This window comes from Parastagonospora nodorum (genome assembly GCF_000146915.1).
Source record: "Parastagonospora nodorum SN15 chromosome Unknown scaffold_1, whole genome shotgun sequence".
Classification (NCBI taxonomy): domain Eukaryota; kingdom Fungi; phylum Ascomycota; class Dothideomycetes; order Pleosporales; family Phaeosphaeriaceae; genus Parastagonospora; species Parastagonospora nodorum.
The window spans coordinates 491,737-517,054 of record NW_001884549.1 but is presented as its reverse complement, the minus strand read 5'-3'; the positions used below and the strand labels follow the sequence as shown (position 1 = coordinate 517,054).

Here is a 25,318-nt window from a genome sequence, read left to right as displayed (position 1 = left end):
TAAAGAAGTTCTTAGCCTTATACTTTAATAGATTAAGCTTAAGCTAAGTAATAGTACTCTTATATTAGCAGATTTTATTATAAAGGTTTTTATTAACTTTAGCATAAGAATAAATCTATAATTTATTATTAATAAATTTATAAGTCTAAACTCTAGTATAGTATAGAACTTAGTAATAAGCCTAAGTATTTAATAGTAGATAAAAGGTAGTTTTCTTTCTTACTTTAATAGCCTTATTTATTTATTCTAGATATAAAACGCAAACTAGAGGTATTATTAAAAAACAAGCTAGACTAAAAGAGAATAGTAATTGCTCTCTACTATCAGCATAAAAAAGCGTTAAAAAAGTATAAAACACGTAATCTAGTGTTAGTTGATAGTCCTAAGCGAGGCTAGTGCAGGCACTATTAACTAACACTTAAACTTCTTAAAAATTGCCTTAGGCATAACAACGACTACCTCGCTCTAAGCTAAGCTCGATTAATAGCCTTATAGTACTAGAACTAGTAGAAAATTAATTAATAATTAATTAATAATTAATTTACGTAAATACTTATACTTTTAGTATGCTTTAATTATATCTTCTATTTCTAATACTATATAGCTAAGCTATTTAGTTAGATAATAGATATATAGCTATTAATGCTAGAGTAAGAGTAAGCAGAGATTATAGCTAAGAATTTAAGATAGTTAGCCTAGAGAGCGTTATTATTTCTATTATTAGATATTATTATATAATATTCTTAGACTAATTAGCTATAAATTAATTATTAATTAATTTAAAGTACTTATTATCTCTTTAACCTTCTCTAGTACTTCTATTATAGAGTTTTTAAGCTACTTAAAACCTTTAGTCTTATTAAAGTCTAGATTAAAAAAATTTATATTAATAATTAGAATATTAGTACTAATAATTAGAAAGAGAAAAAAAGAGATAGCTATAGTAGAGTAGCTTTTAAATTTAAGTTATTAAATTAATTATAAATAAACTATAAATTAATTAAGAATTAATTCTTAACTCTTTAAATATATACTATATACGCTAATTATGCTAAGAAAGTTTTTATATAAAGTATCTTAGAGAAGAAAATATACGTTGCCTATTAGCGTTAGGGCATGCTATGTCTAGGCACAGGCATGGTTAGATGACCTGCTACTACTCCGGGTGGCGGGCAGCGTATGCACGCAAATTCCTTGCAGCCGAATGGAAATGTCGGACTTTACATCCGTTGGAAGGCGGTGAGAGCTCCATCATGTGATGCCCGGGCAGCTGAGTGATGCCCGCCGACCTGCTGTACCGTATAAAGATAGGACTGGCGAAGAACCGGTATGCTAGGCCTAATATAGAGGCGGTGGTAGGCTCTAGCAATGAAGATGGTGCTGTTATCTTCTCCTGCCTCTAGAAGACAAAGGAAGAATTGAATTCTGTTGTAACACAAGCCCCTGCCTCTGCCTCTGCCTCTGCCTCTGCTCCTGCACTTCTGGGTTTTGCAAGAGTTCTTGCAGAGGGTGTTGCTTAATTAGGGCCTAGCATACCGCTTCTTCGCCAGCTTATACGGTATCCGGGCTTGGCTTCCAGAGCTTCAAGCGACCCCGCGGTACATGTGCCATGTCCACCACACCCACCAACAAATGCCATGGCCGACCGCAGCGCAGAGCAGGCCGAAAATGATTATTTCGCAAACGAGCCTGTGCCCAAGGACCTGAAGGCGAATACCACGCTCGCCCGCGAGTTTGTCGGCCGCCATGCCGAGAGCGGCCGGCGCGTCGTGCTCGTCACGTCGGGCGGCACCACGGTGCCCCTCGAGACACAGACGGTGCGCTACATCGACAACTTCTCGGCTGGAACTCGCGGGGCCACGAGTGCCGAGTACTTCCTCGCCAATGGCTACGCCGTCATCTTCCTGCACCGCCAGTTCTCGCTCCTGCCCTTCTCGCGCCACTACTCGCACAACACGCGCTCCTTCCTCGACTACATGCGCGAGAAGGACGGCCAGGTCGTCGTCGACGAGCAGCACCAGGCCGAGATGCTGCGCGTCCTGCGCCAGTACCACGACGTCAAGCGCGACAACAAGCTGCTGATTCTGTCCTATGTCACTATTACCGAGTACTTGTGGAACCTGCGCGAGGTCGCCAAACTGATGCGCCCTCTGGGCCCCAAGGCCATCTTCTACCTGGCCGCCGCTGTGTCCGACTTCTTTGTGCCTCAGGACCGCATGGTCGAGCACAAGATACAGTCCAACGAGGAGTTCCTAGGCACTGGCGGTGGCGGCAGCGCAAAGCCGCCAGCCGCCCGCACCGAGGGAAAGAGCCTGATCATCGACCTTGAGCCTGTGCCCAAGTTTCTCAAGCAGCTTGTCGATGGCTGGGCGCCAGAGGCCATGATTGTGAGTTTCAAACTCGAGACTGACCCTTCGCTGCTGGTCAAGAAGGCCCAGTACGCCCTGAACAAGTACTCGCACCACCTCGTCATCGGCAATCTGCTACACACGCGCAAATGGGAGGTTGTTTTTGTGTCTGAGTTGGACGGTGAAAAGTGGATACGAGTGCCACGAAACCGCAGAACGAAGAGCTTCTCTGGCGTGCAGTCCCTGGTCGGGTCTGCGGACCCACAAGCAAACCATGACTTCGAGGCTGATGAGTCTCTGAGTACGGACGGAAGCGGAGTGCCTCAGGGTGAACCAGCTCTAGAGATTGAGTCCGTTATTGTCCCTGAGATTGAGGTGATGCATACCAAGCTCATAGAGCAGGCTCTGCTGAGAGCTGGTAAAATGTAGCACTATTGCAGCAACGTCGTATGCACACAATGGTTTTCAAAAAGCACATGCCATATGGAACATTGACGCATCAACCTTTTGACGACAAGACATGATGTTCCAAGGTCGTGAAATTAGCCACATTGCCATATGATCTGGAGAAGGATACACAAGATGACCACTGCGTATCAACACGGTCGAACTACTCCAAGATTATCTTCCAACTGTTCGAAGCGTGCCGTACTCGTGCTCCAAACGCGATCAACAACACCGCGCCCACGCCCACAACGCCAACGAAGACCCCAGCCATGGTTCCGAAGATTTCCACAAACCCAGCTTCTTCCGCCCATGGAATGATGCCAAACAGGAATCCGAAAGCGACTGTTGCATGTTGTCAGCTTTGCTCTGATGTACGAGGAAGCACATAACATACCAATGTTTTTGAGTCCGCTTACCAACAGAAATGCATCACTGTTGACCGCCAACGCGCAATCACTAACATACGCTAAAGTGACAGTAGGGATCTAAGAGGTCCATGAGCGCACTGCACCTCGTCTTCTGGACTGAGAGTACTTACAGCTGTCAAAGCCACCGATATCATCCCGTATCCAAAGAACAGAGACACCCAGCCCAGGGTCTCGTCCACGCCATATCCGAACAAAATGCAACCCCCAGTCGTGAGTAAGAACGGTGTGATGAGAAGATGCAGCCGACTCTCGGGGTCGTAGATGCCATTGCCGATCTTGGTACGATGCTTGCACCACATGTCGGCCAGGTTGCCTGCAATAAGTCAGCGAAGGAAAGTGTATCGCGAAGTGGACGGATGCTTACCACCAGCCCATGCGCCAAAGACATTTCCGACAAGCCCAGGAATGTTGATCAAACCGTTGATCTCTGGTTTCCAGCTGTATGGTGGCTTTTGCAGCACAAATGGATTTAGGATGTTAACAGCAATAACAACCACGAGCGAGATGGAATAGGTCAGGAAAGAGTACATGACTGCCGGATATGCAATCATAGGGAAGGGGCTCCAGCAAGTCAGCAAAGGCCTGTAGATTTAAAGGAGGACGTACCGTAAAAACATCTTGAACAGATTTGTTTCAGGAGTTCCAGACCACAATTTGAGATCTTGAGCAAACGTCTTCTGGGGCATTTGTGTTGGAACTGAATCGTCGGACATTCGTCGAACAGATGTTACGTCTGGAGGGGCTGTCTTATCCTGCGAGTTCGAGCGAGATGTGTGACCCTTTTCTGTCTTTTCTGTGCGATCATACCTGGTCTCTGGCACAAAGAACACGACGCAAAGGAAGTTGATGCCAACTAGTATCGCCGCAATCGATTTGTGCCATCGCCAGCTCAAATTCGACACAATGAAGCCACATACCAAGGGTCCAATAGTGTTGCCGCCTGCAATCGAGTTCATGTAAATGCCCATCTTCGCGCCCCGTTCGTGGAGAAAAAAAAGGTCCTTGGATCTGATCAGCAGTGATTCCACTTCAACAATTACAAGAGAACAACACTCACGTTAACAATCGAGGCGCCCAGCGCCTCAATCGCAGATCCGGCAAATGCCGCGGTAATGTTACTCCACAGTAAACTCTTGAAGCTCTGCGCGGTCGCACCCCATACATAACATGCACATAGCAGCCCGCTTGAAAACACAAACACCGGTCGTTTCCCGAAATCTGTGGTAATTGTTCATTAGTATAGTCATTTCCATCCAGCTCAATCGTTTCGACTCACAATTCGCCATGGGCACCCAGAAAAAATTGAAAGCCCCCAGGACCAAAATAGGGTACAGTAGCAGTTGTGACGTCTCTGTCATCGATTTGTCAAATTGCTTGCTCAGGACATAGAATGCGGGTGCGAGACCGGCAATGGCGTAGTTTGTGAGAAACGTAAAGGCGCAGACGGAAACAAATGCAATGTTCTTCTTGTGTGTGGGCCAGCGGAGAGGGTCATTAGGGTCTAGAGATGAAGGGAATGGTACGAGGATAGAGGCATTGGTGTCGGCTAAAAATGCGTCAGTCGTGGTGTTTGGAGTGTTGTCGCGCTACAATTACCTTGCTGCATCACCACAGTCTCATCCGTCCAGTCGATTTCTCTCAAGCTTCGAAGACGCATTTCGAGTGTCCCAAAGGAAAGTTATTGCAAGCGATGCGTTTCTAATCGTTGTGCGATGGTGTCTATGTTGGTTATACAATGTGCGTAGCGCAGCTAGCAAGAGAGAATAACGAGAATCAAGTTGACCACGCAAACTGCAAAGGACCAAATCTATGAGTATATAAACATGTACAGTTTCTCCTTTCTTGAAGTTACAAAACCCTCAGACCTGAAAATGAAACAGACATCCACCTCCTCAACTCGCAATCAGATCTATGATGATTGGTGTGGCCGGGATGTGCGGGGCCGATAACGATGAGCAACCCAGATATCTTACTAGCACATGTTACAATACCAGCCAACCGCAACTGGGCAGGACCAGGCCAAAAAACTTTCAATCAGCCCGCGTTTCTTTCGACACGGCGGGCAGATTCTATTCCGCTGGCTGGCACTATTCTCGGCCGCTAGGGAAAGCTTAACGCACGTGTGGTGAAGTCTAAATAGCAGTGCAATGTCGCTGGACATAGAACACAGGCTGCATGCCTGGTGGAATGATTAGAAGCGTAAAGGTTGTGGAGGTGGTCTGCGAATTGTTGGGCACTCATGGTGGACTAGTTGCTTGGTAGGGCTTATCGCCCTGCTATGGTCAGCTTCATACTTTCTAGCATGAGTCTGTAGTGCCATGCACTCTCACATTGCAGAAGACATAGAAGTTGTGGAAGCGGCCAGCGTAGCTGCTGTCGTTTCTAGATGGCTGGGAAAGCGTCGAGCATGGAAGAAGCGCATTGTTGAACTTATCATCGACTTCTATGTTCCGTCAAGATGGCTGGGAAGAATCCCAAAACTGTAAGGACTGGCTATCATGTGTCGCGGTCGATATCGCAAGGCCTCTGGCCATGCTTTTCGGATGGCGGTATGATGTCCATCGGAAATGGGCATCCATGACTTTCGTATGTGCTCGAATCAGACTTTTGCGAAGTCGAGTTGTACGGACGACAAATCCTGCGAATTTTGGGCACGAGAAGCAGCGAAAAAAAGTTCAGTGAACAACAAACAAGCGTGCGCAGCGTGCCAGCGGGTCCGCAAGGACCTCTCGTAGGCGCAGGCTGCAGCAAGTGACCACATTTTCGATAGAAGGAAGGAAACTAGCCTCACGACCCGGGAGATGAGTGTGCGCGATGAAGGACACAAACTGGAAAAAACTTGCTTCACCCGAGAACTCTGTTCAAGAAGGACCGGTCGCAGACGTTCGCGGGCTATCGGGCTGAGGAAAGGGCTGCGCTATCGTTCATCCGACGCACCGCTTCGTCTCAACGTCTCAACGGTTCACCGACAGAAGACAGCTCGCCTCGAACGTTGTGGAGTGCCGCTGGAGGTCTCAGGGGTCTCAGGAAAGAACCGCCCTCTAGCGCTTGCCAAGCCTGTGTGAACCGCTGACCCGCCTCTCGCGAATCTTGCCCAGGTGCTGATCCCACCACGGACTTGTAGCTTCTTTTGCACTTTTGGGCAACGCGACACAATTACATCGACTCAGCCGTTATCGATACACGGATTCGACAAAGTGGCTCTCGAGGCACTCACCTCGTGATCGGCGGCTGAGACGCCTGACGAGGCGCCAAAAGTACGAGTCGTGATTCCGAGATGCAACGTCGGACGCTGAGTCCCCCACGGCCTGTACGGACGGGGCTCTTGGAGGCCTGGGAAGCGCTGCTTACGTGGCCGCACCCAAGCAAGGGTATGGAGTCTTCTTGTGCCCTTTCGTCGTTTTCACCGCAGTTCCGTGGCTGCGACTACTCAACTTTCACACGTCACGACAAGCATCTCCATCCCGGTAGCCCGTCTTGAGCAGTGGGGAAGCCTTGGTTTTTTCTTTCAGGTCTAAAGTTTTCCTAGACATGTTTCCTTTTTATTGTTTTCATTTGGTCAAAGAACAAGAACATCACAAGGATCAGTGCTGTCGTTACATTCCAGGATGCTGTACGACCGCCGCGCTCACCAATCCAATACCTCGCGTCTTTTTTCCACGCCGCACAGATGACCTTGCGTGACCGCGACTTTCCATTAGCTGCATCCTGCGGATGCACTGCAATTCTTCCGAAGTGGACGGCGTCCGGCACTCGTCACTAGCATCCTGACAACACTGCAGATGTAATAGCATGCTCCATAAACGGCCCCATGGCATCTCGTCAACGTTTGAGAGCGTCGTCCAACAGACGCCATATCGCGAACGATCCGCTGACAAGTCAGCTCTCCCTTGCTTGTCGTCTGCTCGCCTACGTTCCCCTGCACTGCCGGGCTACTAATGACGCCTTGTCGTTGCGTTGCGCGGCAATCATTGGGCAGGAGGTACACGACCCAGCGTAAATCAACAAGCCATTACACAACAAGACCACGGCTGCAGCTCATCGGACAACGTCAATACAGCGTTGCTGCCGCTATGGAAATCCGGGGCTGCGGTCCAATGTCACGCTATACCTTCTTATCCCTTGAACCCAGTAGCTCCAGATATCTCATTGCCCTGGCCCAGCCACCGATTGATGTTGGTTACTGTATTTGGCCAGACCGCAGTTGTTCATAAACAATGTGTCTCACCCCTTGAATCCAGCGTTGTGGACTTGTGCAATTATATATCGCGTGTAGTGCCGAGACTGTTATCAGGCTGTATCGTGCGCAGTAGAACCTGGGGGTCTCCCTTCCTCCTCTATCGATTGTACTATCGTCCCTAGCATTTCGTCACTACATTCATCAGCCTACGCGTAAGATGGCAACCACGACGTCCACCATGACATTCGCACCACATCAGCCATCACCACTCTCAAGGACACCATCACTCTTCAAGGATCCTCGAACACCACCGACTACACCCGGAAAGACGGCAAAGATTTGGGACGAGTACGAAAAGCAAGCTGTTGAGAACGCAAGGAGAAGAGAGGGGCAATCGCGAGGATCGCAACCACAGCGCGCCTCGGCTTCTGACATACCGCGCAGCTCCGCGACAGTGATTGCTTCTGCAAGGTCGAGCTTCGACTTCAAGTTCAAGAGTAGACTGTCAGCATCATCATCCTCGACAGTGGCGATTTGCAAGTCTTGCAAACAGCCCATCACCTACGCCTCTGGAATTTGTGAGCTTTGTAAAAAGAGCGTCGTCCTGTCTCCATCTGGCGAAGCTACGCCGCCACTCAGTCCCCTGTCTCGCAAGTTTGTTTCCTCGGACCTGCAAGAACTTCATCGAAAATTATCAAGATCAGATAATACGACGCCACACATCACATCACCAACACGTAAATCATTTTGCCCAATGCCTTCCCAAATGCTCGACCCACCGATTCGCCTCTCCTCTCTGCGTCCGCCACCAGGTCAGGAGCCGATTGTTGAAGCCAATCGTTCTCGAAAGACTTCCTTGACTGATCCTAATGAGCCTTTCCTACGTCTTCAGATAGTACCGACCACCTATCAACCCCGCGCAGGCTCCCATCCGGCATCACCAACATATCCGCCAACGACACCACCATCCACATCGCATTCCCGCGCCTCAACTCGTCCGTCAAGTGCCGCCAATACTGTCTCACCTCTTAGTCCTGCTGTACACATACCCACACACCCGTATGCTCGCCACAACAGTGCCACTCCATCTGAGCTGAGCAGCTTGTATCCCCACACATCGCGCATCACCAGTGTCGGCACGGGCTATGGACTACAGCACGCCACTAGCGCATGGGATGACTGGGACAGCGACGGCGAAGGCGAGAAGGCGGGTTTAGTAGGGCTAATGAAGAGCATTGGCAAGACGAAGAAGAAGGAAAGAGGCGACAGCATGGAGAGTGCGTCTGCAAGTCTACACTCTGCAAGGGAGGAAGAGAGGAAGAAGAGTCGCGATACTGCGAGACACAGTGAGGAGAGCGAAGTCAAGGAGGTCAAGAAGAAGAAGAGACCGAGTGGTTTTGTCAGGGCTATTAGTTGTGGAGCATGTCGTGAGGACTGAGCGAAGGGATATGGGCGTTGATTTACGATTGTGCTTTCTTCATTATGCATTGCTCTGGGCATTAAGATACCAAGGGAAGGTTTTCAAAAAAAGGGTGACGGATTGATGTCATTATGGTTATGGATATGTTTACGGAGATTACGATATTATGGTATTGACAAGTAGTTATCAAGGCATCATCAGGCCTGATGAGTCTAGCATCGCATTAATCTACGTCAAGTTTTTTGCACATCATCATTCCACGTCTTCACAGTTTCCCTCGCAATCCCCGTCAAACTACAACATCCTCACACTTACCAACCGCTCTGACCGCTCTTAGCCATGCCCGCAGGCGCCCGCGAAGAGAGATGACATAAAGGCGTAGGGATTCCGCCCCATGTGCGCTTTCGGGGACGCCATGCATGCAGCCGGCTTGTGCTCCGGCGCTTGCCTGCTCATAGGGCGGTAAGCCACTTGACTTGGAGGGCGCGTGGCCAACGGAAGCACTTGGCAAGAAGCATCATAGAGCATACCGCATGTGTAGCAGAACAACGCATTACTCGTTTCCGTGCAGACACATTCGCTAAAAACCGCCGGAGTACAGCATCGGCATTCGCATCGCATCGTTCTCCCCCCCCCCCCCCCCACTCCCATCGTACCTCATGCATATTCCGTGTACCCGTTTTGCGGTCCAAAGCCGCCCACGCCTGACCAATTTCGTCAAACACGAGATAGAGTTGTGATCTCGACCGTGTTCTCGAAGGCCCGGTTTTCTTCCCAAGCGAGAGTTGCACGAATGGAGACGCGTGATGATGGAGTTTGTTTGATCACCATGCTTATGGTGATGTTTCTGGTGTTGGGCGCAGGTCACACAACAGGCGGCGGGCGAGAGTGGCGGTGTGGAGAGGGCCAGATGGCAGTGCCCTTGTTTTTTTTTTGGCAGTGGACGCTTGGGGTTGACGACTTGTCATCTGTCATGAGGATGTGCCATGGCGGGTGGAGTGTTTCAAGTATATGGATTCAGCATGTTTGACTTGTGTATCTTGCTTGATGTTTCTGTCGAGAGCTGGCTTGAGTTGATATGAAGGAACACTGATTTTGATTAACTGTGGTAGAGCTTTCTACCACCTCGTTCAAACTCTCTCCAACTTACCTACCGCAGGGCCAGGCCGCGTATATAGTGTCGCGATGCTGAATGATGTCAATTACGACAGAAACGACCAGCATACAACAACAAACAGCGCACCCAATGACCTTAAGCTACACGCAGGGCCTTACTGTCATATGGGAAGCCTATCGATACTGTGGCTACCGGCTCGACGACGAGAACCCGTGTATTTTCCTTCGTAGCTGTCGACCTGCAATGTGCTAGTCCCACTCCTACATCACTCGACGTAGACTGCATTGAGGCTCGGTCTGGTACGCTGGGCCGACCGCAATAGGAGTGCGAGGTGTGCCTCGTCATCGCCTGAGCCCAAACCTTCATCACGCGTCAGGTGTCAACATGCATGTAGACGGCAGGCTGCATTTTGAGAGCATATCTCGAAGCAAGAATGCTTTTCAGATTCGAAGCGGTGAGGTGATGTCCGACTGGCAGCAACAAAGAAGAAAGAGATGATGTCCACTCCAACACCGGCACGATTCCTAGCGAGAGCGATCTCCCGTAATTATTGAAGATGTGCCACTGGGTCTTGAGAATCGTAAGCCGCCCACCCGTACCCTGTCTGCCGTCAATAAGCTAATGTTGGAACATAGTGGCAGTGCGGGGAGAGCTATTTCACGAAGCATTCTAGTTGCAGTTTCGATCGCGCAGCACACTGTCTAAACAATCCCTTGAACCCGTTGCATGCATCAATCACACCCCTTTCGCCGGACAAACTCGAGGCTCGATCATGCGCGGGCTTAAATCGGCCTCTGGAAGGACCGAAACAATTGCCGTACGCTGTCATCAAAAATGCACCGACGGAACCCCAAACACAAACCTACCAGCAAGCCACGGGGCGACACGGCACAGTTATACCCCACAATGCGAGCTTCGCGAAATCAGCTTCGCAGCTATCGGATGCGATTCTAGTAGCGCTACTATCCTCGTGTCAAGCGCGGAGGTAGTGATGGCACAATCTCCCCATAACACGAATCTGGAGGAGATGGTTCCGGGATTGTCGTTGTCCGACATTGGAAGGGCATCGCGTTGGGGTGACAACACGCTGGGGACCAGAGCTTGTTGTGATGTTTTCGAGGTGGTCCTGCAGCGCAGAGAATTAACAATCTGCCCAGCCTGCGCAAGGAGTCCAAGGAGGGCAAAGCTTCCAGCACGTAAGTTTCCAAGCAGACTCCACTCCACGCATGGTAATGCTGACCTCATACCTAACTTTAGATGCGAGAGGATGCTTTGCACCGAGCTAAACGCCGGGGATCCTGCGGAGTTGGGAAACGTGGTAGGGCTGTCCGCGAGCGGGGTCGGTCAATAAGCTGTCGGTCAAATCTTGTGCAGCTCGACCTGGCGCAGCCACAGCAGTGAAGGTGGCGCGGAAAATCCAGGCATCGTGGCTCTAGCGCATGAGATTGCAAAGCTTGCTGCGTGTAGCCGTATTTTAGCTGCTGCAATGCCAAAGCGATGATTTCAAGCCACAAGAGAGCAAAGTGATCGCCCGCCTTGCGTTCCGAAGGCTGTTGCTGGTCCAGTGCGCCTCTCGAACGTAGTGCTGACAGGTACCGCGCCTCGTTTATCCAAGTCACCAATGCTTGTGCCCTGCTCCAGGTCCGGATGATGCGGCAGCTTGGGGATGCGGGTGGAGTCGCGTTTGTGGCAGAATACGAACAGATGAAGAGATTTTGCCCCCCCTTCCAGACAGGGGCCGAAGTCATGTCCAGGCGGACTTGTTGTTCCTGAAAAGTTGCCGTGCAGCGGAGCGCGACCCGGCAGCGGATTGGTACACGTAGAATCATCGTGGATCCTCAGGCCGTCGTGTTTCCATGGCCTTGGTGGTGTTGCGGTTCGCTACGGTCGCGTCCTTCCCCTGGACCTCGGCGTGCTAATATCTTTTCGGCGACTTCTTGAGGGATGCCCCTGACATGCTTCCGCATCCGGACATGGCCTTCCTGCAAATAGCTAGGGCTGTGGCTTGCCTTGCAATCTCGGTAGAGACTACTGAAAATGTCCTAAATGCTTGACTTGACCAAGCTTCGCGCTCCAAGACGGGCGACAGGCCGAAGGCCAGCGCGTCTGGCGCTGACAGGCCGATCTGCGCGTTCCATCAACGGCTGTCGGCTGTGGGCTGTCGTTTTGCGCAAACCCCACGGCTCCAGCAGCATCTTAAGTGATGCGAAATGTGGCATTACCAAAGCAGCCGCCTCATTAGACACGCTCTGAGACCTTGCGTAGCCGCGAGACAGGCCGACTGCCGTCCACGGTGTTCATGGGCGCAGGACAACCACTCATCCCGCCCAGAAATAGACAGGCGACAAGCGTGACCCCAGTGCCGATCCCTCCTGCGCAAGGCCTAGCATTGGCGGCGCTCCAGAAGAAATTAGCGCCCATTGCCTGAACAGTCTGCCCTACAGACCACACCATTGGCCGTGCACCTCGAAACGTGTTTTCCTTCCAGCAGGGTGGCCAGGCCAGCGACTAGCAAGGATGGATACGATGGTGCCGTGAACGTTGGTATACTTGAGGCACTGAAGCCCGCCGTTTGCTCGCACTCCATCCTTCGATCTCTGTAGGCACACTTCAAGTCCTTGCCTTCAGGACAGCCTTTCGTTTGAAACATCTGAGTAGCCGTCACTCGTTCCGGCTATTCACCCAATAATACTCTGCGGTACACAAACCGCCTTAATACTGCCCTATCATTCTTAATAACTCGATTGGTCTACTGGTACGTTACTTCCCCATCACAGCCATCTGGACGATTTGCGACTTCCTACAAATCCAACCCCACGAAACTTTCTCCCGGCGAGGCGACACGTTAAGCAACCCTTCAAACACCTGATGAGAATCTCACATCTATCCCTCATTTCTTCACCTGCGCCCTTGTCGCTACGTTATCCTCCTATCCCTATCCTCTCGTTTTTCAAGGAAATGCCGAGTCTCTTTCTCTTCCAATACTTACAATTCGCCCTATAGATCTTTCACAATGAAGGCTTCTCTCTTCGGTATCGGCGCTCTTGCCGGTCTCGCCTCGGCGAACATCAACTTCGAATGGGTTCAGCCCATCTGCGAGTTCAGCTCGCTCCTCAGTAACCAGTGCTTGACCGGCCAACACTGTTCTGAGGTCAACGCCTGCGTGGCAGACCTGAAGAGCGATTTCTCCAAGATCTCTGCTAGGTCTCGTTCATCGATCAGGTTCCCAGAGAAGAGGCAGTCTGGTGCCAAGTACTCTACGGATGGCAAATGTGGACCCGCCAATGGCAACCTACTTTGCGACCCGAACAGCACTGCATACACTGGCTCATGCTGTTCCCAGTACGGATGGTGTGGAAACACCCCTGCCCACTGCGGAGATGGATGTCTCTCTGGCTGCAACAATGGCGCCGCATCGACTCCTACAAAGCAGACGACACCAACTCAACCTGCAACTGGAAACTCTGGAGCTGCTGCCCCCAGAGCTGACGGTCGATGCGGTAAAGACTTCGCTGGTGCGTCCTGTGATGCTAAAGGAGCCTACGGTGGCTGCTGCTCTTCATATGGATACTGCGGATCCACCGACGGCCACTGCCTCGTCGCCAACGGATGTCAGAACGGTTGCAAGGACAGTGCTCCTGCCAGCTCTGCTCCTGTCTCGTCTCCCTCCAACACACGCCCTCCTTCAGTGACCAGCACTGGCGAACCTGTTCTTGGTAAGCCATCGACTCCGGCGAGCACAAAGCCCACCGGCGTCCCCACTGTCGACGGTAGCTGTGGTGCCAAGTTCGGCGGCACTGTCTGCGGCAACTGGGCCCAAGGCTCCTGCTGTAGCATGTACGGATACTGTGGTAACACCACCTCTCACTGTGGTGAGGGATGTCAAAACGGCCCTTGCGCTAAAGCGCCTAGCCAGCCTGCTCCTGCTGCCAGCCCCGCTCCTGCAGCTCAGAAGCCCGGTACCCTCGTCAAGAAGGGCCGATCTGGTGTCCCCGCTATGCACGCTGGTCTCATGCCCAACGGCAAAGTTGTCTTCCTTGACAAGGTTGAGAACTACACTGAGCTCAAGCTTGGCAACGGCCAGTACGCCTACTCTTCCGAGTACGACCCTAACACCCAGAAGTTGACACCCCTTGCTTACAAGACCAATGCTTTCTGCTCTGGAGGCATTTTCCTTGCCGACGGCCGCTTCGTATCTCTTGGTGGCAATGCTCCTCTGGACTTCATCGACCCCACTGTTGGCGATGGCTTCAAGGGTATTCGTTTCCTTTCCCGAACCGCAGACGGCAAACTTGATGGCCAAGCATGGAACGAGCCAGGCACCCATCTTGACACACCCCGCTGGTATGCTTCCGTCCAGATCATGCCCGACAACAAGATCTTCGTGGCATCTGGTAGCTTGAACGGTCTCGACCCCAGCAAGCCAGAGAACAACAACCCTACTTACGAGATCCTCAATGCCGATGGTACTCCCCAGGGCAAGAGCATCAACATGGAGATCTTGAGCAAGAACCAGCCATACTACATGTACCCGTTCATGCACTTGATGAAGGATGGTAACCTGTTCGTTCAGGTCGCCAAGTCCGCTGAGATCTTCAACGTTGGTACTGGACAAGCTGTTCGCCAATTCCCTGACCTCCCAGGCTCTTACCGCACCTACCCCAACACTGGAGGCTCCGTCATGATGCCCTTGTCCAGTGCTAACGACTGGAACCCTGATATCATCATCTGCGGTGGTGGTCCTTACCAAGACATTACTGCCCCAGGTGACCCGTCTTGCGGTCGCATCAGGCCTCTTGACGCCAACCCTGAGTGGGAGATGGACTCTATGCCTGAAGGCCGTGGCATGGTTGAAGGTACTCTTCTTCCTGACGGTACCAGCGTCTGGGTCAACGGTGCTCAGGAGGGTGCTCAAGGCTTCGGTGTTGCCCAAGATCCCGCCCTTGAGGTCCTCCTTTACGACCCCAACCAGCCCAAGGGCAAGCGCTGGACCACCGGACCCAAGTCTGACATTGCACGCTTGTACCACAGTGTTGCTCTTCTCCTCCTTGACGGTACCCTTCTCATTTCTGGCTCCAACCCCGTCGAGCAGCCTATCCTTACGCCTAACGCGAAGAACCCATTTGTCACCGAGTTCCGCAACGAGATCTACACTCCTCCCTACCTTCAGGGCAACCCTACTCGTCCTTCCGATGTTGTTCTTTCCAGCAAGAACCTCAAGGCTGATGGCTCTAAGTTCACCATCAAGTTCACCGCCCCCGCCAACAACAAGGCTGTCAAGGTTTCCCTCTACTACGGTGGATTTGTTACCCACTCTGTTCATATGGGTCATCGCATGGCTTTCCTCGACAACACTGGGTTCAAAGCCGGCAGCACCACCCAGACCATCACCGTCACAATGCCTCCTAACAGGAACGTTGCCCCAGCCGGCCCATATGTTGTCTACGTCCTTGTCGACGGTGTCCCTGCCATGGGTCAATTCGTCATGGTCTCATAGACGTTTCCTTGAACTCTTTCTTCCTATGTCACTTTTGGATATAATGTATGGGATGGGACATGAGGAACGCCTAGCGGCGTACGTGTGACGTAGTTCCCAATAGAGCAATACTATAAAAACAATCAAACAAACTTCAAAACTTACCTTGATCATCAATTTGACGTGACTCCCAGACGTTGCGAATCACACCTCGTCGGCTCGTGTCCCGATCAACAGACGTCATAATGAGCTAACCATCCTAGGCCGAAGCACATGACTGGCAGCGCCATTGCCTACATATGTAAAATTGAAGACATTGAAGACACCAATTCCAAAGGATTCAACACCATTCGATTCACTATGGCACCCAACATCGAACTCCTGACCGCCGCCACTCCGAACGGACAAAAGATCTCCATCTTCCTCGAAGAGCTCGGCCTCGCATACACGACGACCGCAATCGACCTAGGTAAAGACGAGCAGAAGTCCAGTAGCTTTCTCAAGACCAACCCAAACGGTCGCATACCCGCCATCGTCGACCATTCGCGGAGCTCGTTCCCCGTGTTCGAATCCGGAGCGATTTTTCTCTACCTCGCCGAGCACTACGACAAGGACTTTCGCTTTAGTTTCCAAGACGCAGATGAAAAGAGTGAAATGATCCAATGGCTGTTTTTCCAGAATGCAGGCTTGGGTCCGATGCAAGGCCAGGCAAACCACTTCTTTCGCTACGCGCCCGAGAAGATTGAGTATGGAATCAAGCGCTACCAGAACGAGACGAAACGACTGTATTCGGTGTTGGAAGCGCGTCTGAAGGGGAGGAAGTGGCTCGTGGGCGAGAAGTATAGTGTCGCGGACATGAGCACGTTTACGTGGGTTAGGTGGGCGCCGTGGGCGGGTGTTGAGTTGGACGAGTTTCCGGGGCTGAAGGAGTGGGCGGAGAGGATTGAGGCGAGGGAGGCGGTGAAGAAGGGTTTGAAGGTGCCGGGTGGAGAGGATCAGATTGATCGGTTGAGGCGAGATCCGAATGTTGGTGATCCCTTCCAGGAATGGGTCATGAAGGGCCAGAATGAGATTGCGGAGAAGCATGGGAAATAAGTAAGGATACTGTGAGCGCAAATAGCAGTTGATCTTCATGCTGTTACTGCATCGCGGACGTAGCATTGATGAGGTATTGTAGTTATCTTCAATGTAGCTTTGGTTAATGAGTAGTTTCAAACAAGCTTTATGATCGTTGACGCGTCCGCGTTCCATCGTTTGCCGTACATCATCCCTTCTATGTAAGCAGGGCCAATGAGGCTATAGTGTTCGCCAGCCTTGCGCACAATGAATGGAACTTTCAGCCCTTGTATGAGAGCGACCATGTCACCTGAATTTACCCATCGCGGACACGTTCCCATGCAGCCATCTCTCGTTGTTATGAAGGTCTTATGGTATGAGTTCAAGAAGATCTCGTGCTGAAGCATTGCCACTTCTGGTTTGTATAAGCGCAAGACGAAGCGAATCTTCAATTCATCGGGCCATAATTCCGGGTCAGTGCCGTAGCCAAAGAGGTGCGCATAATCCTGCAACGTTGCATGATATTCGGGAGTGTCTCGAACAGTCCCGAGGAGGTTCCGAAGCACAGTAGGGTCGTCCGAGAAATTCGCAGTGATTATGTACATCCAGTCCTCAAGTGCGTTGTCCAGAAGTACCGGAGTATAGTACGGAAGTATTTTATGGAGCTCAGTGTTTTGCACGATGATGCTATGGAATGCTTCCCGTGCTAGAATGTTAGTCATGAGATCGCGACTTTTCCTGCGAAGCCTGACCCACGCCTGCAAGGTGCGGACAAGATTTAACACACCAGTGCGTCGATGTTCAGACTCAATTGTGTCTTGTCTAGCTTTATATCCGCGCCTGAAACTTGGCATAGCAATGGACGTAGATTGAGCGACTTCGTCTACCTCGTCCACCACGATTGCTCTAACCGACAAGTGCAGTCCGTTGAAAGAAAACCACGGCTGTGATGTCCCCGAGGCACAAGAGTCTCCAATAAGAATGGGCCGAAAATAAGACGTGTTGCTGTAATCCGGGACCCACGAGGGTAGATAGTTTACCAGATTTGGCAAGCACACTTGATACAATATGTCCAAAGACCGCTCAGACTCGATCACAGCACCTGTTACCTCGGTATATATAGTATGTACGGCGCGACCGTAGCTGACCCTGGGCAGTCCCTGAATTTGCATGTAGTCAAACATCCCGTAGAGACCATAAACCTTGTCTTCCGGGACTGTTGAGAGTTTTGGTCTTGTAACCCTAAAAATCTCAGAGAGAGAAATTTTACCGTTTGGAGTGCGTACCAAGCTAGCAGTAGCGCGATAGCATTCGGTGTCGTCATAGTAAGATGCGGGATTTGATCTTGACCGATCGTGGAGGTGTTCGTAGACTTGAACTGTCGAAAGCGCGTGGACAAAAGAGAACCATGGCAAATAAATGGAACCAAAGATTAAAACAGCGCTCTGTGATAATACCAGTTCCTGTATCGGCCATACTCGATGGAACCAAGGCAGATTAAGGAGATCGATAATGAAGTTGGTGTCAACTGCGTCATAGTACTGGCGAGTATCGCGAACTTCGTCTATAACATTCTAGTGAGCAAAACACTTTTGGGCTCTTTCGGGGCTGACATCCTCACCCTTGAAGCGCTCATACCACTCACTCAATAACGACTCCGATTCTGAAAAACTACGGATAGATGCTGAATTAGTAGCTACCTTCTTCAAAAAGCCCAAGGCAGTTTCCACCTCGTGAGATGCTTCGCCGAGCCAAATCCGCACCAGTCTGGCTTTGCTGTAGATTGAGCTCATCCTCGGTACTTGTGTATTCTTCTCGGACACACTTGACTGGTTGATACATATAGAATCAATCCAATAGGCTCCTGTCGAGTTCGCCTGGGATGATAACATGTGAAGGATTGCTTCTACATTTGGAGTAACATCGAGGTTTTTGTCATTGCACATAATCGTTGAGCTTGCAGGATCTCGACCCCAAGCATAGGAGACTGCTTCATATTCTGGATGGCCATCGAAGGTCGCCTCAAAGAGGCAGATTTCGACTTTGCTGAAAGTCCCGGTGGGGCAAGGCTGCGACTTTTGGATTCTGAATAGGCGAAATGCTGCAGTTTCACTCGACAGGTCGTCGTAATGGTAATGCGAGGAAGCCATACTGGCTACCTGTGAAGAGTGCAACTGTTTTGAGAAAGTCGTGCTGTATTTATGCTTCATGGCTGATGTTAGGCAGACGTTGGGTGTGGCGCTCTTGCTGCACCTGGGCACTGCAGTACACCCCGCACCAGGCGCGTTTCTCGTATGCGCAGCCTAAAAGGCTCACAGGTTGCAAAACCAGACAGTATAAATTTGCTTCTCCGAGACTGCCGCATTAGCCTATAGTGTTGCAAAACTGTCAAGCTTTCCTCTTGACGCCTTACGCGATCTATTAAAGGAGTTTACCAGATAGTAAAGATGAACAATAAAAGCCCATGAAGGACATGAGCATCTGGGTATTAAAGTGCGAAGACAGCATGTCAAGTTCTACCTACATAGGTACCTTGTAGCCTGAGAGGGGGATATATCCTCTCTCGACATAATAGACACATATCGGTGCACGAGTATGCAAAAACCTGTCACTGTATGATCGCAGCCTTGTAACAGCATCGAGCAGTAACGAGCCAGTACCTAGGTAGGATATTTTTCGTCTGTCTGCGAAGTTCTAATCGCAGCAACGCTAGCATTAGTGTCCCTGCTCTTTCCTTATTCAAAGCATCACGTGCATAGTGAATGTATGAAGATTGCCGCGTCTCGTCAATCCACGCACAAACCACAATTTCCGCCGCTCTTTCGAAAACGCAAAATCGATTGAGAAGCTATGGTGGGCTCATACAAACCCCGGACAGACGCACTGACTGGCCCCAGGGCCAACACAACATCAGACATAGGGAATGGGAGAAGAGGCAGAGGCGGCGGCGGCAGCTCGCGCCCATTGGGTGGGACAATTCAACACCACCTCAGCTACGACCAGTGGCTGCGCAATCAACGAGGTTGGGCCCCAAGCGGCAGCTCTTCAAGAGGTTTTGGCACGTCCTACACTGGCAGCAACAACAATGGGCGTGGTGATTGTGGATGACGACACAATCCAGATGACTACAACGGCCCAAGAGAATACGCAGGCCATATTGGGCAGATACGCGGTGGCTACGGCGGAATTGGGAGTCACTCTGGGTCGCGCGCAGCATCTGAAAATGGTGGCAACACCAGATTTAGAGGTCAACATGGGCTGCGAGATGAGTCTGAAGCTAAAATCAGCGACAAAACAGCGCCGCAGCGGTCCGAACTCAGCCTCTTGGAACATGAGCATGTCCACAATCAGAGGAATACATCGACCAAGATAAGCTACCTCCACACTGGGGCTATGGTCGCGCTGTCACCATGACACACTGTCTCGACCGTGGCGAGGCCAAGGCAGATGGGCATCTTGGTTCCGGTCATGGATGTCCACGATCCCGTGTCCGATGCAAAGTCCCGCACAAAGGCGAGCGCTGTCCCAAGCTCTACATGACGAGGAATCATTGGAAGAAGGGTCGGTATGGCAAGGCGCCAACCCTCGAGGACCGTCTGAACAGTCTTCGAGTGCAGCCGAACGAAAAAGATGAAGCTGAATTGATTCTTCGTGGGTACACGATTTTCGAACACATGCACAAGCGAGGCGGTTCTTCGCTCAAGCGACCTTTGGACGACGAAAGTGCCTTTACAGAATCTCAAAAGAGATTGAAGCTGACCAATCTTGCGCTTTTGAAGGAGTTGCGACAGGCTGCCGCGGAACAACGCAGTAGGCTGAAGCATGTATTTGACGAGCGCGCTTTGCTCCAGAAGGATAAAGCGGAAGCTCGGGAGAAGCAGGTAAAGGCCGATGCCGCATACGCAGACGCCTTGGCCGTGAGCAACTGATCAAGGAGTCGCCATAATAAAGAGAAGATGGGGGAAGGGCCTGGGTGAGTGTAGATAGAGCAATTGAAGAGTTTCATCATACTCAGTGTAAGCCTGGTGACTATCATTCATATTCGAACAATAAGCCCAGCTTCGGTCATTGACGTACTTTCCTGCCTCCTAAGACAACACAAGACCTCGCGCTTTGAGCTCTCTAACCCCCTTGAACACCTCCTGCATGATGCGATCCCTCTTGAAGAACGCCCCACCCACCAATGCTGCAAGCACAAGCCTCCTTATCCACCTCACTCCTGCCCCGGGAGAAACCCCCGCCCCACTCTTCTCATCCCTATACACAAAATCCGCCGTTTTCCAGAACACACTACGCCACCAATACTGAAACTGCCAATCGGGATACATCATATTATTCATGCCCGTCTTTGCGTCAACTGCCCAGTTTGTGCAACCAGATGCCCATACAAGTTTCTTTGCTTCTGATTGCGTCCATTCGGAATCAGCGATGGCGGCTTCAGGGCGGACTTCGATGGTGGTTGGAGCTGGAAGGAATAGAGATGGCATGAATGTATGCGATCGGTAGCTAGGAAGCGCCTGGAGGATGGGAGTGAGGAGGCGCAGGGTGAAGTTTATTTGGCATTCCACAGTGTAAATGACAGATAGATGGCCTGTTACTGTGTTCTGATGTATTGGGTCAGTAAATGACGAGCAGGAAGAGAAGAATGACGTACCGGACCCATGAGAATGAAGAAGTTGGGGAAGTGAGGGACTACGGTGCCGAAGTAGGCTTGTGCAACGCCTTGGGTTGTTGTATCCCACTATTCTGTTGTCAGCACATTGCATATCTGAAACGAGGTCCTGACTTACATAGTCGTTCAACTTCAATCCGTCCCGTCCTACGATCTCCATGGGGCATAGCATCTGTTGCGTCGCAAACCCAATCGCCAAGACAATTGCATCAGCCGTGATTTCCCTGCCACTCTTCGTCACCACCCCTGTCTCCGTGATTCTCTCTGCCGGATCGTTGCTGATAAGCTCGACGTTGTCCTTCCACAAGCTCTTCAAGTACTCAGTATCCAAAACTTTTCGCTTGCATCCAATCTCGGTCTTCGGAATAAGCGCATCCCAGTACTTCGGCGGTGCCGTCTTCTTCACATAAGCCTCGTTCTCCTGGGCGAGGGACTGGCGAATTGGCCGTCCGGTCTCAATGTTAAAGCCGGCGTAGTCGCGTTCCATGTCGTAGTAATGTTTGAAGCGGTACAGGCGCATAGCAAGTGGGACGTAGCGCATAGTAGCCTTGAATGCGGGGCTGTAGACAGGATTCTCGCGCTCAGATAAGTATTGGGCTTGTCGGGCAAACTGCGTGATTCGGCGGACAGGATTCGGTGGGCTGGCCATTATGGGCAGGAATTGGGTGGCTGAACATCCATTGCCTGCTTGGAATAAGTAGGATATAATTTGTACTGGGCCGTAGAAACATACCAAGGACAACTACATCTTTGTCTTTCCAATTAAAACTGTGATCCCACTGTGCGGAGTGGAACATCTTGCCCTTATAGGTATCTGCACCAGGTAGATCGCATGTCTTAGGCACAGAAAGTGACCCAACACCTGATATCAGCACTTTTGCTCTTCGAACCGTCTGTTGCTTGCTCTTCAGATCTAGCACAGTAACGATCCACACCTTTTCTCCATCGTTCCACTCTGCTTTCTCAACAATCGAGTGGAAGCGAACATGCTCAACAACGCGATATTGCTCGGCCACTGAGCGGAAGTAAGCCTGGATTTCTGGTCTCATAGAGTATTTGCGACTCCAATCCGGGTTCAAAGCAAAGCTGTAGGAGTAAAAGTGGGAAGCAACCTATAGCTTGTCAGTCCCGAGTCATCTTGAACGACGAAGAACTTCAAAATGAAATGGTACACACATCACATCCACACCCTGGGTATGTATTCGCCAGCCATGTTCCGCCAACGTCTTCGCTCTTCTCGACAAGTTCAAAGTTCCGTATTCCAAAGTTTCTGATGATTTGCACGGCAAGCCCGAGGCCGCTCATGCCAGCCCCTATAATTAGGACTTCTGTATCGAACGACATTGTGGGATTGTGGGCTTTTGTTCTCAGATTCGTGAGGAGAATAGAAGTCGGGGCAAGAATGCGCGTCGCCTGAAGTTGTCCAAGAATGCCGATGGTTTACTACTTATGCCATCGTCTAATCCTCGCCACATATTGTCCCGTCCATTCCGGCCCGCCCAGAAGTGGGTCGACCCCATTTCTGCGCGACCATTGACTTCATAAGGCGTGTTCTCGCCTTTCATTCTGGTGTTCGTGGAAGTCTTTTGGTACCTTTTGGTCTTGTTGAGGAAGGTTTGCCGAGGGAAGGTGTAGCGAGCACCAATCACGACTTCGGAAGAGCCGCAGCTCCTCCGTGGGGACCCCGCAAGGCGGAGGAAGTACACGCGTGTACTGCTCGTCTCGACCTGATGCTGAAAACGGTATCCCGAGCTGCTCGAGCAGCAAGATCCCGTGCTGACTGTTCCCGACGACGAAGACAAGGCTCACTTTACAACTAGAGCATGTGGATGCGAGAGATTCTTCGATTCATGCGACCCAATGATGCTCATCTGTCTGTTCTCACCAGGTGTCGAGCAGTCTGCCAACCACTGACACCTACCCCGACTACCAAAAGGAGTGCATTGAACGCAGCCATCATATAAAAAGGTGAACCTGGCCCGGTGCTATCAAACAAGGCCCCCCCTGCTTTGGTGAGAAGCAGAATACCAAAGCCACCTAGCAAGCTATATGTTCCTGCTATGGAGCCTTTGATATGGTTGTGTGACTGTGCCTCGGGAATTGAGGCACGGCGAGATTGACTTGATGGCAGAAGCAGTGGTGCGTTCTCATCTACAGGTGTGATTGGGGCGCTGGACGGCGGTGTCGCGCCTGCAGAAGGATGTGAGGTAGAGTTGGTCGCATCAGTAACGTGCGTCAGTTCTGTATGTTCCGCTTCGTCGTTGTTGATGCCACGTCCAAGTAAGGCCAGAGAGCAGACAATGGCACCGATCTGGCTGATGCCAAGAAGAGCGACGATGAAGAATATGGCCCCGGTCCCATCCTCACTGCGATAGTCCGGGCTGGTCAACGATCCGAACCAGGCGTATCCGACAATACCAGCGATAGCTGCGACAAGGAGCGGTATGTTGTATCTTGGGAATCGGCCGGACAGGTAGCCGAAGAATGGAGCGCAAATGAGCGCTATCAACTGACTGATGCCTGTGAGCATTGCTGCAAGTTTATATGCTTCCGGGCAGGCGCTCTTGATATTAGATGGATCCGAAGGGTCAACCTTGCACCTTCCAGTCTGTAAGAAGTAGTGGTTGGTGAAGAGCGGGATGAACAGTGATATTGCGACGGATGATGCTCGTGCGACAAAGCCTCCCATGTAGCCCAGTCCGATGTTGGACGAGGTGAAGCCGAGACGGACGCTTTGCCAGAATAGACGCGGGTATATCAACACGAGGTCTCGAGTGGAGCGAGTGTCCGTCGCTTTGGTCTCGTCCTTGCCGGCAAGGCGTCTCCAGCCTTTGCCCTCTTCTCCTGGCAGACTTCGAAGACCGAAGAAGCAGCCCAAAGCCACCAATATTGCGATTGCGCCGACAACATAAAATGCACTAGCAACAGCTTTCGCTGGGCTGTCGCCAGCTTCCTGGAAACGAGTCGGCAATGGCAAGAATAGCAGCAGAGCGACGAGGGCTCCACAACCTGTAAACATGCCGACTAGACCAGCAAGCTGTGACGTAGAAGCCCCCGTGTCTTTCTTGGTACGTGTGGCGGTAGTAGGCTCTCTCGAGCTCGAACGGAAGCGCGCAGGAGTGATGGTGAGTTCCGACGAGATGGAAGCTGCGACCGCATGCGATGTGCCATTTGTGCGTCGGGTCGGGGATCGTGGATCACGCTCCACTGGCTTGACAAAAGTCATGGCGGGCAGAACGGCAGTAACCATGGTCGCGCTGTTCGTATCAGCAAATGCATCGCCACGACCTCCCGATTGCACTTACGTCGCGCTCCCTCCCAGACTGAACAAAATACGCGCCAACAGAAGCTCTGGATATACATTCTTTGCCTGTACTAGAATCCATAGTGCGACTCCGACAATTGTATAGCCCACCACAGCAACACTTCTCACGCCTACGCGGTCGCTGAGGAGACCCCATGCTGGACAAGCTACCAGCGCGACCAGCTCGTCAACGAAGCCCAGTGTGCCCACAGCGTCGCCAACGTCGCGCGACTGTCCAATTCGTTGCGTGATGACGAAGGATATCGAGCTGTTCAGGAAAACCAGGAAACTGATACTGAAGAGCGCGACACCAAATAAATAAGAAGCCACCTGGGTCTTCGAAGCGGTGAACTGAAGGCCGAACATGGTTGCGATACGCCCGTGCGAGCTCAACGGCGTTGTCCTACGAGCATTGTGATGGAAGGTGATCGGCTGATGTTGCGACAGCTCGAGCTACCGACGATGACGCTGTGTGGCTTGTGCGCACGTGCTTTGCCTCGTTCACTGCTTATGTCATTACCGGACGTGGTCACGCATCCTCGGTACCCAAAATCTTCCCGATGCAGCATCATGTTCTGGGATACTGCCCTCGTTCAGTCTATAATTGCATTCGTGAATCATGAGCTGCCCTCCAACCAGTTGTATACGTGAGCAGCTATGTCGTCCGCTGATGTGCGCCTCTAGGAACCACCACTATAGCATTCTCTACTGCAAAGCATGATTCTCAGACTAACAAGAAAAAATGTATTGAGCTCTTAAACGTGTAAGAAGATTTCTTCGAGGAACAGCGTTGAAACCATTACGCTCGAAAATGGCACATAGCACATAGCACAGTATTGCCAAACTCCCTGCGCCATGCACAAGCCCTTT

At 51.2% G+C, this 25,318-nt stretch overlaps 7 protein-coding genes across 7 annotated transcripts; 4 read left to right on the top strand and 3 right to left on the bottom strand.

Annotated features, from left to right (window-relative positions):
- Positions 1–1,637: 1,637 nt before the first annotated feature.
- SNOG_00223 (hypothetical protein) lies at positions 1,638–2,777 on the top strand (the record flags this gene model as incomplete). Its single annotated transcript, XM_001790862.1, has 1 exon — positions 1,638–2,777. The coding sequence occupies one exon, from the start codon at positions 1,638–1,640 to the stop codon at positions 2,775–2,777; it is 1,140 nt and encodes a 379-aa protein (XP_001790914.1).
- A 484-nt stretch (positions 2,778–3,261) lies between these two features.
- On the bottom strand, positions 3,262–4,191 carry SNOG_00222 (hypothetical protein; the record flags this gene model as incomplete). The annotated part of the gene is made up of 3 exons (XM_001790861.1): positions 3,262–3,536; positions 3,588–3,805; positions 3,830–4,191. 3 exons carry the CDS (start codon positions 4,189–4,191, stop codon positions 3,262–3,264), a joined length of 855 nt encoding a protein of 284 aa, XP_001790913.1.
- A 3,450-nt stretch (positions 4,192–7,641) lies between these two features.
- On the top strand, positions 7,642–8,841 carry SNOG_00221 (hypothetical protein; the record flags this gene model as incomplete). Its single annotated transcript, XM_001790860.1, has 3 exons — positions 7,642–8,057; positions 8,327–8,398; positions 8,481–8,841. The coding sequence occupies 3 exons, from the start codon at positions 7,642–7,644 to the stop codon at positions 8,839–8,841; spliced, it is 849 nt and encodes a 282-aa protein (XP_001790912.1).
- Positions 8,842–12,953: 4,112 nt separating this feature from the next.
- Positions 12,954–16,511, top strand: SNOG_00220 (hypothetical protein; the record flags this gene model as incomplete). The annotated part of the gene is made up of 2 exons (XM_001790859.1): positions 12,954–15,430; positions 15,680–16,511. The coding sequence occupies 2 exons, from the start codon at positions 12,954–12,956 to the stop codon at positions 16,509–16,511; spliced, it is 3,309 nt and encodes a 1,102-aa protein (XP_001790911.1).
- A 116-nt stretch (positions 16,512–16,627) lies between these two features.
- SNOG_00218 (hypothetical protein) lies at positions 16,628–18,622 on the bottom strand (the record flags this gene model as incomplete). The annotated part of the gene is made up of 2 exons (XM_001790858.1): positions 16,628–18,036; positions 18,118–18,622. 2 exons carry the CDS (start codon positions 18,620–18,622, stop codon positions 16,628–16,630), a joined length of 1,914 nt encoding a protein of 637 aa, XP_001790910.1.
- Positions 18,623–19,882: 1,260 nt separating this feature from the next.
- Positions 19,883–20,401, top strand: SNOG_00217 (hypothetical protein; the record flags this gene model as incomplete). Its single annotated transcript, XM_001790857.1, has 1 exon — positions 19,883–20,401. One exon carries the CDS (start codon positions 19,883–19,885, stop codon positions 20,399–20,401), a length of 519 nt encoding a protein of 172 aa, XP_001790909.1.
- A 623-nt stretch (positions 20,402–21,024) lies between these two features.
- SNOG_00216 (hypothetical protein) lies at positions 21,025–24,814 on the bottom strand (the record flags this gene model as incomplete). The annotated part of the gene is made up of 8 exons (XM_001790856.1): positions 21,025–21,063; positions 21,127–21,213; positions 21,263–21,828; positions 21,878–22,230; positions 22,334–22,457; positions 22,589–22,877; positions 23,030–24,401; positions 24,450–24,814. 8 exons carry the CDS (start codon positions 24,812–24,814, stop codon positions 21,025–21,027), a joined length of 3,195 nt encoding a protein of 1,064 aa, XP_001790908.1.
- Positions 24,815–25,318: the final 504 nt, after the last annotated feature.